Source organism: Podarcis erhardii, assembly GCF_964252035.2.
Source record: "Podarcis erhardii genome assembly, chromosome: 4".
NCBI lineage: Eukaryota > Metazoa > Chordata > Lepidosauria > Squamata > Lacertidae > Podarcis > Podarcis erhardii.
Window position 1 is genome coordinate 66,052,790 of NC_138508.1, and position 15,093 is coordinate 66,067,882.

A 15,093-nucleotide genomic window follows, 5' to 3' on the forward strand; every position below is an offset into this window, starting at 1 on the left:
GGGAGTTGTAGTCCCAAAACATTTGGAGGGCCAAGTTGCCTGTTGTATTTTCTTCAGATGTATATTTTATACTGTACAATGGCCTGGAGAAGGGCTACCATGTGGAAAGATTTTCCTGTAGAGATCAGGTGGGCACTGATTGCTGGGTGTTTCCCATTACAATTACAAACATATCTCTTTACTCCCCACCCCTTTCTCTGTTAATACTAATTCCTGGGATTTCCAGCTGCTCTAGCTGATGTTTTGTTGCTGCGTACTTAGGAAATTCTTATACTTTGTTATACGCTGTTTGCTTTTATTGTTCTGCAAACCGCCTTGGTGTTTCGTGAAGCGAAAGATGGCATACAAGTGGTTTTCCTAAACAAATTAAATAAATATTGTTTCCCTCCAAAAGTCAGGGTAGGGGCACTTGCCCTGCTCCCACAAGATAATCATTCACCTATTAGAAAGCCAGAATGGTATAGTGGTTGAATGTAGCACATAGATTGATGGACCAAAGCCATTCATTTTGTCATATAGGAAGGAGGATGAAATAGGTGTTTTCAAGCACCTGAACATGTGAATGCTCAAAGTGTGGGTAACCCAGGATCATCATACACATTGCAATCCTTGAACTTCCCCTTGCCATGCTGGCTAGGCCTGCAATGGGCTGTTTCTTGTATTTGCTTGAACATGACTAGACACTTCCACACAATTGGAAACCCCGATAAAGAATGGTCTCAGATCATTCAGAGTATTCCAACTTTCATTTGTGAATGCAAGTAAAAGTCTCCTAAAGACCATCCCAGCTCAACATGGAGAAGATCAGAAACTAAGCATGTATGGGGACATTGGGAGTGAAGCTTGCATGCATAATTCCAGTGATTTTTTTTTCTGGGGGTATGCAGGGGTACGCATACCCCTAAACATTTTGTGAATCTTTGTACTTTTGTCCGTTTACTGTATTTATTTTTCCTGATTTGAACTATAAAATGGTGATTTTCTTGAGTCAAAATGAGAGTACTCCTAAACATTTGGGGGGGGGGGGAAGCACCGCATAACTCTATTCCCCATGCCTGGAAATAGCATTTGAGTGTTCAGGCAGATTATTAGCCATGCCTAGTCTTATTTGTGTGTTATTTCTATTTTATACATTGACCAGCTCTGATATCCTCTTATTTTCACCTGAGTGCATTTTTATCAAGGAATACCCTATACAAGCTGAAGGTAAGCAACAACAACAACAAGGATGAGGAAGTGCAGGAAGCTTTCAAGAAAAGAGTCACCTACCTTTCAACTTGAGGTCCACATTGTGCCTCAGCCATGGATAGATTCCATAATTTGATGAATCTTCAGGAATTGGGTTATTCTGTATCCACCCTTCACAGGCAAACCGAAAGAAATCATCACAGGGATCCACAGATGTATTTAATTTGCTTCTGATTGCAGCAGCTGAAAAGAGTCACATAATTTAACAAAAACTTCTTCAGCATTACAAAGGTGTTACACATTACTGTACTAAAGAGAGGGGGAAATCCTGTGGTTTCCCTCCTAGTTACCACCTCCCTGCTTTAATTTCTCCCCATCCTTCTTCCTACCTGGTTCCTCTGGCTCCTTCCCTGCTGTGTTCAAACATACCACTGTCTCCCCCATCCCGAAAAAGGCCTTCCTTTGACCACCATCACCATCAAATCCCAACCAGTCTCACTAATTCCCGTTGCCTCCAAATTCCATGAACATGCTGTTGATTTTCTCTCAAGTAGGCAATCTGAGGCAGAAATTCTGAAAGCTGTAATAGAGTTGGGGGAGATCTGGTCATCTCTTTAAAGCTCTCTTTTACCACTTTAACAGCCGTGCCCACTACAGTTTATTAAGGGTGCTGGGAACTATAGTTTATTAAGGGTGCTGACAATCATTAGAAGACACCTCACACAGCTCCCATTCCCAGCACCATTAAAAAACTTCAGTTGCCAGGATTCTTTGGGGGAACCCATGACTGTTAAAGTCACATAAGAGTGCTTTAAATGTGTGGCTGTGACCATAGGCTTTTTTCTTTAATTAAAAAGCAGCCCAGATGCCTCCTATTTTTAATCAGGGCTCCAGGGTTAATCTGTTATTCCTGTGCTATTTCCACACTGGAAATCATCCCCCCTTTCTGAAGCTCTTGTAAGCCTTGGAGGAGAAGAAGGCAAATACTCATATTGTATCTGTCTTTTGCCTCCTCCATGTTGCTTCTCTCTTCCACCAGCTTCAGTGGAAGATTTAAGCATGGTAAATAGCCTGGGGAGAAAGGGCCACAGCTCAGTGGGTCAGCATCTGGTTTGCAAGTGGAATTGTCCTGGGTTCAGCCCCTGGCATCTCCAGGTATAGCTGGGAGAGACTCCTGTCTGAAATCCTGGAGACCTACTGCAACTCTGGCAATACTGGGTTAGATGGGCCAGTGGTCTGACTCAGTGCAGCTGCCTAGGTTCATAAAACCCTACTCTCTCCCAAAGCTATGCCCCAATACAAACTGGGGCCCCTTGGCTGCTTTTAACCAAAGAAATAAGACTCCAGAAGATCCTATCAGAGATTTCATCTAGTTAGGCCTGAAGCACTTCGTTAGGGCATCTTCACTAGGCCTTTGCCCACCAGGCAATATCTCTAACTCCATAGCTAGAGCTACACCCTTGTGGTCTTCCCAAAACAACCTGGCTTGGAATCCCTGTGGGAAACACAGTTTTGAATTAGAGAAACCTTTGGTCTGATCCATCAGAATTCTGCTAATGGTCTCGGGGAGGCAACTGCATTGCAGATTTAACATAAATGGCTTACTTAAATGTTGATTTTCAAAGCAGAAGACAGTTTATTAAAGCTACTGGTGCACATAAGCATTCAATGTTTCTCCATACCAATTTGCTCTGACTATAATACAAAAAAAAACATACGCCACTTACCAGCTTCAATGCATTCGGAAGTCAAGCAGTATTGTTGCTTAGGATGAAATTTTATAAGATCTTGGCTAACTGCAAAAGGAAAATATTACATAGATTAACAATAGTTGTTGGGCAAATGTATTGACTCAGGGTTCAATCTGATGGCCCCTGGGAGGGTGTCCTAGGGACCGGAGGATCAATTAGATCATCCTCTCCGAAGCTGGAAATAAAGCTTCAGTACCAGAGAGGGAGCTCCAGTGTCACAGCCTACCTCTCCAAAGCTCCTGGCTCCTCTGAAGCTCTGATCCAACTGACATTGGAGCTCTGGTGCTGGAAAGGCCAAAGGAGGAAGCATGCAGGAAGCGGCTGAGATCCAAAGGACCAAACACTAATGCAAAAAGCAAAGGAAACCATGCTAGTGCATAAGAAAAATTCCAGCATCCTTGGTCAACACATGCAATAGTAAGTCAAAAAGTATTAGACAATGCACAGGTTACACTGGCAGCATCAATGGTTGCCAGAAAGAAAACAAACGGGTGCTGTTTGTCAAACAGCGCAGGGAACAGCACCCACACTGTTTATCTTTTCAGCCACAACACACCACCAACATAATATAGGAATCAGTCCTGAATCAGATTGCTAGCCAGCATGCCAAAGAGACAGATGCTTACGTTTTACCTTCCATTCTCTATTTTTTTCTCCAAAGGCTAGAGAGCAGAATGATTCAAGAACTGGGAAGAAAAGGGTGCAGCAGTGTAGCAGCTAAAGCCATTCACAGACAGCCTTCCTGAGGACTCTCTAAGGCCAGTCTAGCAAAGGAGGAGGGAAATGGAAAGAGATGGAGTTGTCTCCTGTGCGTCTCACCACACTGGTAGATGAACCGATATAGCTCCACTATGATGAATTTGGCCCCCAGCTGCTAACAGGAAGAGCAGAAATGATCTCAAGAAGGTTACTCTAAATCAAGCTGTTTGAGATCTGAAGCAATGTTAGTTTAATGAAAAATAATCAGTATTCTTGGAAAGATTTTGCTTCAAATGTGCTAATTCTTTCACTATTAGGGATGGTTCATAAATTATGAAGAACAATGAGTGAGAGAACTAAAATATATTAATTCCTTTACTATGTAAACATTATGTGTTGGCCCCAAGCTTAAGCCCCAGCTGCACTATACAATTAAAGCAGTATCATACCACTTTAAACAGTCATAGCTTCCCTCAAATAATTCTAGGAACTGTAGTTTGTTGAGGGTCCTGACAGTTGGCTTAACAATCAATTCCTCTTCCCAAGGAACTCTGGGAGAGGAAGAGAAGCCTCCTAACAACTTTCAGCACCCTTAACAAACTACAGTTTCCTTAGATTGGACCTGCTGAAGTAAGTGAGACAAGTTCACTATGAATAACATGAGAACCATTCATTCCCATGAGATTCCGCTAAGCATGACTAATCTGGATCCAACACTGTCACACAGGGAACAGAGATTAGTCCTTTATCCACTTAATGGAATGCACACAATCTGTTTTATTGCCCAAACACTTTATGGGCTGCAGATAGCTATTTGTATACAAATGATGTAACTGCTAAATATCACAGCCATGAGAATGGTTCCTGAGAATGTACTTTCTGACTTCTCTAAGTTCTGAAAGATCCTTCTGCTTTACCAACTACAGTGGTACTTCGGTTTAAGAACAGCCCTGTTTACTAACTAGTCGGTTTACAATCTCTGCAAAACCGGAAGTAGTGTCCTGGTTTGTGAACTTGACCTCGGTCTAAGAACAGAAGCCGAATGGTGGAAAGGCACTGGCGGCGGGAGGCCTCATTAGGGAAAGCGCGCCTTGGTTTAAGAACGACTTTGGTTTAAGAACGGACATCCAGAACGGATTAAGTTCGTTAACCGAGGTACCACTGTATCTTGTTGCCAGAGATGAACAGGACTTGATTTTTATGGCTATTTAAAAATTGCATATATTCAAATGTTTTATCACTGACAAATTTTGCTCCTCAAAGAGAAGCTCTCTGCTCTGAGCTTACAGGGATGCAGTGAATTAAAAACATAATATAAATGGTAACCAAGCACAAAAGTTTTTTTTAAAAAATTGAAAGCGGCCTTAGGGTGCTACGATTTTGAGAAGAACAAAGGGCAAAGGTGGTGGTTAGGTAATTCCAGAAGATTGTTGGAATTCTGCAGAGAAAAAAGCAGTTTGAACAAAGTGATTTGGGGTGGGAAAACATGTGGTGGGAAAAGGGTGAAGCATTAGGGATATGCAACCAGTACGACTGAATCCTTGAACCCAAACGAAACCAAGTCAATTTGGGGTGGACCGTGATTCAGCCAGAGTGGGTTTGAGCAGGCTCAGGTCAGACTGGGTCCACCTGGAGTGATCTGGCACTGTCAAAAGGGAGGATGGTTAGACAGTGAAGAGAGAAAGGGTGCATCTCCTCCTCCTTACGCTCTTCCCCACATGCTTAATTAGGGTGGGATTCACCTAACACAGGCATGGTCAAACTTGGCCCTCCAGCTGTTTTGGGACTACAATTCCCATCATCCCTGACCACTGGTTCTGTTAGCTAGGGATGATGGGAGTTGTAGTTTGGCCATGCCTGACCTAACACAAGCCCCATGAGTGAAAGCCCTGTCCAAAGACAACTGCTTGCACAATGGGGCTTTCTTCCTTCTCCTCCCCTTGTGCCCCCCCCCCATAACTGGCGGCTGGTGGGCTGTCTGGGAATACCGAGAACAGTGCAGAAGGGAAGGGAAGGTGGGATAGTTCCAGCTGCAATGTTTGCACTGACCAGTCATTCACCATAGTGTGGCATTCATCCCACCCTTAAGGTTTAAAATCCTGATTAAACATTGTGAGGCCCACAATTCTCTGGACCTGTGTTGCATCAGGCTTAGATCATCCCAGGTTGGATCAGGGCTGCTCTAAAGTGCAGAATCATGTCCCAAATTGTATCAGGAGAGGGACAAGGACAGTCCTATTAAACTTCCCTTTCTTTGTCACTCAGCCTCCCAAAACAAATTTCCATTTTTCAAAAAACGTTTTAGTTATTACAACATGCATACAATATAGAGTTTGCCCCATATTCATTCCATCCCATTACTTTGCTCTTTAGCTGTTGTTACAGCTTGTGTTATCCATGAGCCCTATAAACAATTATTAAAAATGCATGCATGGAAAAAAATGCCTTCAAGTAAATTGCTGTGCATGTGAAGAATATATATATGTTTGTATATATTTGCAGTACTGGGCTCTGAAAGTTGTACAGAAGTTGGGACTGTGTGTACTGAGTGCATCCAAGAGTCAATCTGAGATTTTGCATAGTAATGATGTTTAAAGAATGTTCTGGAGAAACCTTGCACAGTGTGGCTGAAAAAAGTCATAAAGGAAAATGGTTCTGCATAGTGTGTTCTTGGGGGGGGGGGATTACTACAGGTAGCTGGCTGCCTGTCTCCTGTTTCTGTGGCCCTAGGGGCTGACTCTAAACCATAGAATTTCGCTTTGTTTTTTTGTCCTCTCCATCAGGTTTGAAAAAATATATATAATAAAGAGTCTTTGGAAGGCAGATTAAAGCATGCAAAGCTTTAAAAAAGAATGCATAATTCCTTTGCAAAATTAAGTTTTAATTTTGATCTCTTATGTGTAGAATATATATACCCAGACAATAATCTATAGACTGGGATATTCTGTTAAAGGCACTCACTAAGGAAAATCATTTTCTGTTCAGTGGCTTGCAATCCTGTCCACACTCATCTGAGAGTAAGCCCCCATTGAATTCAGCAGGACTTACTACTGAGGAAATGACTAGGTGGGCGCTGTGGCCTTTTTCAATCCACTGGGATTATACAACAGATACAAAGAACAATATATAGTATTTTCATTAGGCATAGATGGTACCTCTATGCTACAACCTTGTATCAGGTCTTGTGCTAGTTTAACTGTCATGACCATGGAAAGCATAATAAAGGTACAGTGGTACCTTGGGTTAAGTACTTAATTCGTTCCAGAGATCCGTACTTAACCTGAAACTGTTCTTAACCTGAAGCACCACTTTAGCTAATGGGGCCTCCTGCTGCTGCCGTGCCACCAGAGCACGATTTCTGTTCTCATCCTGAAGCAAAGTTCTTAACCCGAGGTAATATTTCTGGGTTAGCAGAGGCTGCAACTTGAAGTGTATGTAACCTGAAGCATATGTAACCCGAGGTACCACTGTACTTCAAATTCTCTGTTAGATATCTTCCCCTCCTCCCCTCATAGTCTTACAGTTCCAATAATGCCTATAGAGATTAATTTTGAATATGTAGACATGGCCACTGTATTACCTTACTCTTTGTAACCCCTTTGACCACAATATTTTGAATAAATCATACAGTAAATGGATCTTGGCAATGACTATCATGCAGTAATTCAGTACAAGTTCTTCATCACAGCAACAAGATACTGTATTGGGTAGGAAATATATGTCTTTCAGCTCTTTCAGATTTAGTTAAAGCATTTGATGAAGAGTTTATTTCCTCACCTTTTTAAAGACTCCACAATTCATCTATTACTCTTTTAATGGTATCTTTGTGGACTGTCCAAAACATCAGTAGAACATTTACCATGCAATCTCTACTTGGAAGTTTCACTGAATCCAATGAGGCTTACTTCTAGGAAAGTGGGTATAGGACAGCAGACTTAGCCATCATTGCATTGAAAATCAAATGGAAGGACTCCCTAAAAGGGGTCCCACAAAAAGTACATGCATGAAATTCAATCTTTGAAAGACACATAAGCTATTAGCACTATTTATTCATAAGCCATATGTTAATCATCACAACTTGTGAGATATCGTGACTTAGTGGCTGTCTTTTGGATCCAGCCAGTTGTTCATACCAACTTAGAATTTTGTGTGTGTGTGTGTGTGTGTGTAATCTGCAGGTTTCTGATTTTACATTGCTTTTTAACATCTTTTCACAGCCACCTTTGATATTTCCCAGTCAGCTGGTGAGTTCGGGGGGGGGGGGGAGATGCATGAAATGTGCTTCTGGTGAATCTCCAAATACTAAAAATGGAAAGTGTTAACTTAATTTGCAATTTCTGCAGAATCCTGGAACAGCAGGATAGTAACTTCAGGACCTTTGAATCCTCTTAGGTAGTCCTTCACATAGAGCCAAGACCCTCCACCCACAAAAAGCTCATTCATCGTTTCAACTGAATAGCAGTGGGAGTGAAGGAACATTAAAATGTGATTAGCATAGTTAAGCAAACCGAATACAAGTAGCAAAGCTGTTGTAGCCAGGGTTGGGGTTTTTTTAAGAGCCTTGCAAAAGTTTCATTTTATGCTGCCACAATTTTTTTGACACTTACCCAGGAAAAGCGCAGTGCCAAGCGCGACCGTGCTGGTCACGAACACGCCAAGGGCTATCCGCATCGGTTTGCTGGCTGCTTTCTTGCCGGCTGGCATCGAACCCCCTGCTGCCTCGCCTTCCATCACGTTGGACTTGCAAAGCTCTCTGAAAGGTGGTCTGCTTTTCTTTCTACTGCGGCTCGTTCCTGTTCATTCACAGAGAAGTCCCTCCATGGGTGCCCTTTCCCCAATTGCTCTTATTTCGTATAAGTAATGTTACTGTCAGGACACATTTCCAAGTCTCTCACTCTTCCCAAAATGGGGTGGGGGTAAGGAGGAGAGCCACATAAAATGCAGCCTTGAGTTTCTTCTCTGACCAAGACTTGGAAAGACAGGCAGGGACAATTTAATTTATTGCACTCGCTGTTTGCAAGCAGACCACTTTTATCAGCAGTTCAAGACATAAACATTTCACAATGTTGCCCAAACAGATGGTTTAACTATTCCAACTTCCAGCAATTAAAACATTAAAAAAAAAATCTTCCAATCAGGAACTGGACATCTGACAAAGTTTTGCAGGCACTACTTGACAGGAAAGTTTCCTTGCACCTATTTAAGAAATCTCATTATGTGCTGATGGTGGTTCCTTTTCAGCCTAGTCGCACCATTTGTCTTCATTGAAGAAAAGACATCTGGTCCCCAAGTGCAAATCTCTTTTTAAAGCTCCTGAGGAGTTCCTGGGATATCTTGTAGCATTTTTATTTTGGGATGTTTGTGTACGACACCAAGTGCCAAGCATCAGAGTCATGCTTAAGTGAAGGCAAAGCAGTTATTAAAACAGCCTACAGAAGGGTTTTAAAGACATGGGAAAGTTATATTTCAGGGACTGTGGTGCTTTTGTAAGCTCTATCCAAACATAGTCCGTTTTGAGGAGGGAAGCTGAGATGAGCAGCAGGCAGGCAGGCAGGCAGACTGCGAGGGTGAGAAACATTAAATAACTGGGTTTGGTCCATGAGGAGGGCATTGTGCATATATGCTCTAACTCTGGAGTGGATCTGGTCTTCTAGAATCAGTTTTAATCAGATTGAACCTTTTAAAATGTGAAATCCCTGTGTTTGGAATCCAAATATATAGATTTCACATTTTAAAGAGTGAAATGTGGAATTGGCTCCTTTGTGTTTAAAATTTCCATGATTAAATTTTACTGCCTTCAGAAATACTTAAGTCTGAAGTAAGGTCCAGTGAGTTCAGTGTGATTGGTTTTTTATGGTTGCAGTCTAAATTTGTTATCTCCAAATCTGTTATGTCCTTAACCCCATACAGTGGTACCGCAGGTTAAGTACTTAGTTCGTTCCGGAGGTCTGTTCTTAACCCGAAACTGTTCTTAACCTGAAGCACCACTTTAGCTAATGGGGCCTCCTGCTGCTGCCGCACTGCCAGAGCACGATTTCTGTTCTCATCCTGAAGCAAAGTTCTTAACCTGAGGTACTATTTCTGGGTTAGCGGAGTCTGTAACCTGAAGCGTATGTAACCTGAAGTGTATGTAACCCGAGGTACCACTGTATTTACAAAGAAAGAACTACTGTTCTTCACCAGTGAGAAAATTGCATATGCTCAGAAGTGTTTTCTACACTACAGTCTTTACCATCTTATATATAGATTCCAGGACTGAGTCCTGGAACTGACAGCAGATTGTGAAACTCAGCTTTGGCTCCAAATTCTAAGTCTGCTCCTGCCAAGATCTGCTATTGTCCTCTCCCTGAGCCTTTTTCTGAAAAGGGTAGTTAAAAACACAGAATGATTTCAGTCAGGACATTTCGCCATGTTTCATTGGCTGAAGTTCTTACAGACAGTAGCTGACCCCTGTTTTCACACCACCTTTGATCCTATTGCAGTAACTAGTTACATCTTTCTGCTCTGTTCCTTTCTGTATTTGCCAGTGTAAACCTACCTGCCCTTAGATGCACTAATTTCAACATTTTTCCTTTCCTTTTTTTTCTTTTTCCTTTTTGTACAGAATTCCAGTGAAACTTCTTTGCTTTCACACTATTCAGAAAAACACTATTGGGTTGAAAAACTGAAAAAGTTAAACATTATGTCACAGGGCAATGTGCATTCTTGTCTGCCACTAAATTGGTTTATACTGGGAAAGGTGTTTCCGTGGCATCACATAGCATCATATAATTCATGTTTGAATACTCAAACTTCATTAAGACAGACACATTGTATCAGTGCCGGCTGCAATTAGGCAGTTGTCCATCTGATGGCACTTGCTTCTGTGGACACCACTACTTGCCACAATTAGCTGTCACACATAGCATTAACTCAAACCACCACCACCCTTGTTTCAGAAAGGCTAAATGTTGCCTGAGTTTGCCCATGCTAAATATTCAAATAGAAGGGAGTCCAAGATAGATGGGAGTTTCTTAAAGGAGAAATATTGAAGGCACATAATAAAAGGTTTCCTCAGCTATGTTCGAAGCAAGAGGAAGAACAAATTGTAGGTTCTCTGCATGGAGAAGATGGAAATAGGCTATTGGGTGACAGAGAGAGGGCAGAACTGCCCAGCACCTACTTTGCACCTGTCTTCAGCCAAAAGGAAAGCAGTGTCCAATTTTGTGATAACAGAATTAATGATCCAAGGAGGAAGTTGCAGCCCAAGATATGAAAAGATGTGTTAAGGAAACACCTAGCCACTTTAAATGAATTTAAATCTCCAGGATCTGATGAGCTGCACACAAGGCTACTAAAGTAGCTTGCAGATGTCCTCTCAGAGCCTCTTATAATATTTGAGAATTATTGGAGAACAGGAGAGGTCTGCAGCCTAGGTAAAGGGACCCCTGACCATTAGGTCCAGTTGTGGCCGACTCTGGGGTTGCGGCGCTCATCTCGCTTTATTGGCCAAGGGAGCTGGCGTACAGCTTCCAGGTCATGTGGCCAGAATGCTCTCTGGAGAACCAGAGCAGCGCAAGGAAATGCCGTTTACCTTCCCGCCCGAGTGGTACCTATTTATCTACTTGCACTTTGACGTGCTTTCAAACTTCTAGGTTGGCAGGAGCAGGGACTGAACAACGGGAGCTCACCCCGTCGCAGGGATTCAAACCGCCGACCTTCTGATCGGCAAGTCCTAGGCTCTGTGGTTTAACCCACAGCGCCACCCGCACCCCTCCCTGCAGCCTAGAGGTGAGCAAATGTTGTCCCCATCTTCAAAAAGTGGAGAAAAGAAAATCCTGAAAACTACTGACTGGTCAGCTTGACAGTGATACAGTGGTACCTTGGGTTACATACGCTTCAGGTTACATATGCTTCAGGTTACAGACTCCGCTAACCCTGAAATAGTACCTCGGGTTAAGAACTTTGCTTCAGGATGAGAACACAAATTGTGTGGTGGTGGTGTGGCGGCAGCGTGAGGCCCCATTAGCTAAAGTGGTGCTTCAGGTTAAGAACAGTTTCAGGTTAAGAACAGACCTCCGCAACGAATTAAGTACGTAACCAGAGGTACCACTGTACCAGGAAAGGTTCTAGAACAGATGTTAATCAGCTGGCCTGCAGGAACATAGAAAAGGATGCTGTGCTTACTAAGACCAAGCATGGGTTTCTCAAAAACAAGTCATGCCAGATGAACCTCATCTCTTTCTTTTTTTAATATACAAGCTTGATGGCTCAGGAATGCTGTGGATGTAGTGTATCTTGATTTCCGTAAGGATTTTGACAAAGTCCCTCATTATATTCCTATGGAGCTCGTAAAATGCGGGCTGGACGAGGTTATGGTTAGGTGAATTTGTAACTGCTTGAGTGACCAAACTCAAAGAGTGCTCACTAATGGTTCCTCATCATCCTGAAAGGAAGGGACAAGTGGGGTTCTGCCCTGGGCCTGTTGTTGTTCAGTGTCTTTATTAACAACTTGGACGAAAGAATTGAGGGTTGCTCATCAAATGACACCAAATTGTGATGGGTAGGTAGTGCCACAGAAGTCAGACTCAGGATTCAAGATGACTAACAGATTGGAGAACTGGGCCCAAACTAACAAAATGAATTGCAAAAGGGATCAAATGTCACATTCTACACTTGGGCACGAAGAACCAGCTGCACAGATATAGGATGAGGGACACCAAGATTGCTAGTAGTACATGTGAAAAGGATCACATGAAAAGTGAAAAGAATCTGATTCTATAATCTAGGGGACTTAGTAGACCACAAGCTTAACTGAGTCAATAGTATGATGCAGCAGAAGAAGCAAGCAAATGCTGTTCTAGGCTGCATCCACAGAAGTAGTGTCCAGATCAAAGGAAGTAATTAAAGGTAAAGGTACCCCTGCCCGTACAGGCAGTCGTGTCCGACTCTAGGGTTGCGTGCTCATCTCGCTCTAGAGGCCGTGAGCCGGCGCTGTCCGGAGACACTTCCGGGTCACGTGGCCAGCATGACGAAGCTGCAGCTGGCAAGCCAGCACCAGCGCAGCACACGGAAACACCGTTTACCTTCCCGCTATAAAGCAGTACCTATTTATCTACTTGCACTTAAGAGTGCTTTCGAACTGCTAGGTGGGCAGGAGCTGGGACCGAATGACGGGAGCTCACCCCGCCGCGGGGATTCCAACCACTGACCATACAATCAGCAAGTCCTAGGCACTGAGGTTTTACCCACAGCACCACCCGCGTCCCTATATAAGGAAGTAATAGTCCTGCTCTATTCCACCTTGGTTAGACTACACCTCCAGTACCGTGTCCAGTTCTGGGCACCACACTTTAAGGAGGATATTGACAAGCTGAAACATGTGCAGAGGAAGGTGACCAGGATGATAAAGGGTCTGGAAACCTGTGAAGCATCCAAAGATGATTTCAAAATACAGTACAAAGTTATACAAAACAACTGCTTATATAAAAACAATTACAGTGGTACCTCTGGATACGAACGGGATCCGTTCCGGAGCCGCGTTCGCATCCTGAAGTAAACACAACCCACGTCTGCGCATCCGCGGGTCGTGATTCGCCATTCCACACATGAGCATGACATCATTTCAACCGTCTGCGCATACGCAAGCAGCGAAACATGGAAGTAACACGTTCCATTACTTCCGGGTCACCACGGAGTGCAACCCAAAATTGCTCAACCTGAAGCAACTTCAACCTAAGGTATGACTGTACACAGCAAATCTTTCTCCGTCCCTGGTGCCTGCAGCCTCTGCTGATGCTGTACTGAATATCTGAGCAGAGACAGCTGGGACAGATCAACTCTTCCCAGCTCACCCACAAAGGTCTCAGTAGCGCACACCAGAACAGCACCCTCATCCATGATCAAATCAAGAATGGGTGAAGTCTTACTCGTACCAATGTGGCACTAAACAACAGCACATACAGGCTGGTGGACGTAGCGTATGAGCAACCAGAAACCTGACCATGGGAGGGGTGGGAGTGAGGAACAAGGCATGAGCAGCCTCATCTTCATCTTCCATGATGGCTTATCACTTCCCCATTGCTGTGTCTCCTGCTAGCCATGAGCAGCGAAATTGGGACACCACTGATGCCACTCTGAAGCCCATGATGCCACTGGATTTTTCCTTGCTCTAGGATAAATAATTTTACATCTAAAAAGGTTGGTGTTGCCAGGCAGTGGAATGAGCGACACTGGACCCACATCACAATTTCAAATCTCATCACAGGTAATTCTAATAAGACTTCTGATGAGGAGCAGCATCACTGGTACGGCCCATTGTGTGTAAAATGATCTGGAGATCTCTCAGGTTGAAAGACAGTGAAGTTATTAATAAAATATGAATGTCCCGAATCTGGCAGTGCAATAAGGCAATTTCTGACAGCTTCTTAACAGGTTTCTTGGGGCACTGGGAGAATCAGCATCTTCAAGAACTCTTGAATGCCAAGAGAAGGTTAATGTTGCAATCAAAGAGATTCTCACTATAGTACACCCTCTCCCTCTGACGTAGCCTGGACAGTATTTCACATCCTCAGTATTAGATGTAAAAAAAAATAGGCTGGTCAACAGGAGCTATTGTGAGCATGCAACTAAAATTTAATGTCAATTGCATTTGCCGCATTCCATTGCATAGACATATACAGCTGTTTCCCTGTTCCTAATTCTGAAGTCCAGCACAAAATACTATCTGCATTATTTTATTTTAAACTCCACATTTAGAGCACAATGAAAGCTGGAGATGTGTGTGTTACTTATGGGAATTTAACACTGACACAACTTCCCTATGGGAATACATAGATTAAGAGGATAAGGCGCCAGCCTTCTTGCCTTTCGTTTGCAGAACTCACCTTTTGTTGAAACTGTGGTAGGCATTGCTTTTTTTATACATAGTAACCTACCTTGACAAAAAGCCACTTGTTCAATGTTGATGTGTTTCTTTCTGCTGAAAAACATAGGTTGATTACTATAGGCTGCAGACCGATATTTGTCTCTCTGTAGTCAGGATTTTTAAATATAGGGTATCAAGCTTAAGTTGAGGCCCAAAAGTTTGAGGTCAAGGGAGCTTCTGTGGCCCATCTCATTTATAGTGCGGTGGAGCAGATTATTATATATGGCATATTGCCCACACTGAAAGCAGATATAGTCCAACAGGGAACTTACAGTGTGAGCTTTGTCAAATTATGTCCATATGCCTTATATATCATGTGGCTGCTTAAATTCTGAGGTTTGTTTTACATCAAGTTTCTAGCCTTCATAGGTTTTTTTAAATTGCAAACTGCTACAGAAATATGAAGAACTTAATTTTGGGGGGAAATAGGGAAGCGAAATGGCTGGATTTGCCCATCCCTATGTACAGAACAAAGCATTAGATGCCCAACGAATCTTGATGATGCCTGATGGCCAAATTCAGGAAGTGATTGATATGAGACAGCATACT

General features: G+C 42.9%; 1 protein-coding gene across 6 annotated transcripts in view; it reads right to left on the reverse strand.

Annotated features, from left to right (window-relative positions):
* The window catches only part of PHEX (phosphate regulating endopeptidase X-linked), a gene marked incomplete at its 5' end in the record, with an annotated part of 103,752 nt that overhangs the window by 86,026 nt on the left and 2,633 nt on the right, over positions 1-15,093 (reverse strand). Inside the window, 5 exons of one of the 6 annotated variants that reach the window (XM_081859065.1) lie at positions 1,270-1,431; positions 2,916-2,984; positions 3,166-3,282; positions 8,246-8,431; positions 14,555-14,595. In XM_081859065.1, the coding sequence (XP_081715191.1) occupies positions 1,270-1,431; positions 2,916-2,984; positions 3,166-3,282; positions 8,246-8,369 (472 nt within the window). Of the gene's footprint in view, positions 1-1,269; positions 1,432-2,915; positions 2,985-3,165; positions 3,283-8,245; positions 9,193-14,554; positions 14,610-15,093 lie in introns of those variants that run through there. The other 5 variants (XM_081859066.1, XM_081859064.1, XM_081859068.1 and 2 more) reach the window with 5 other exon arrangements.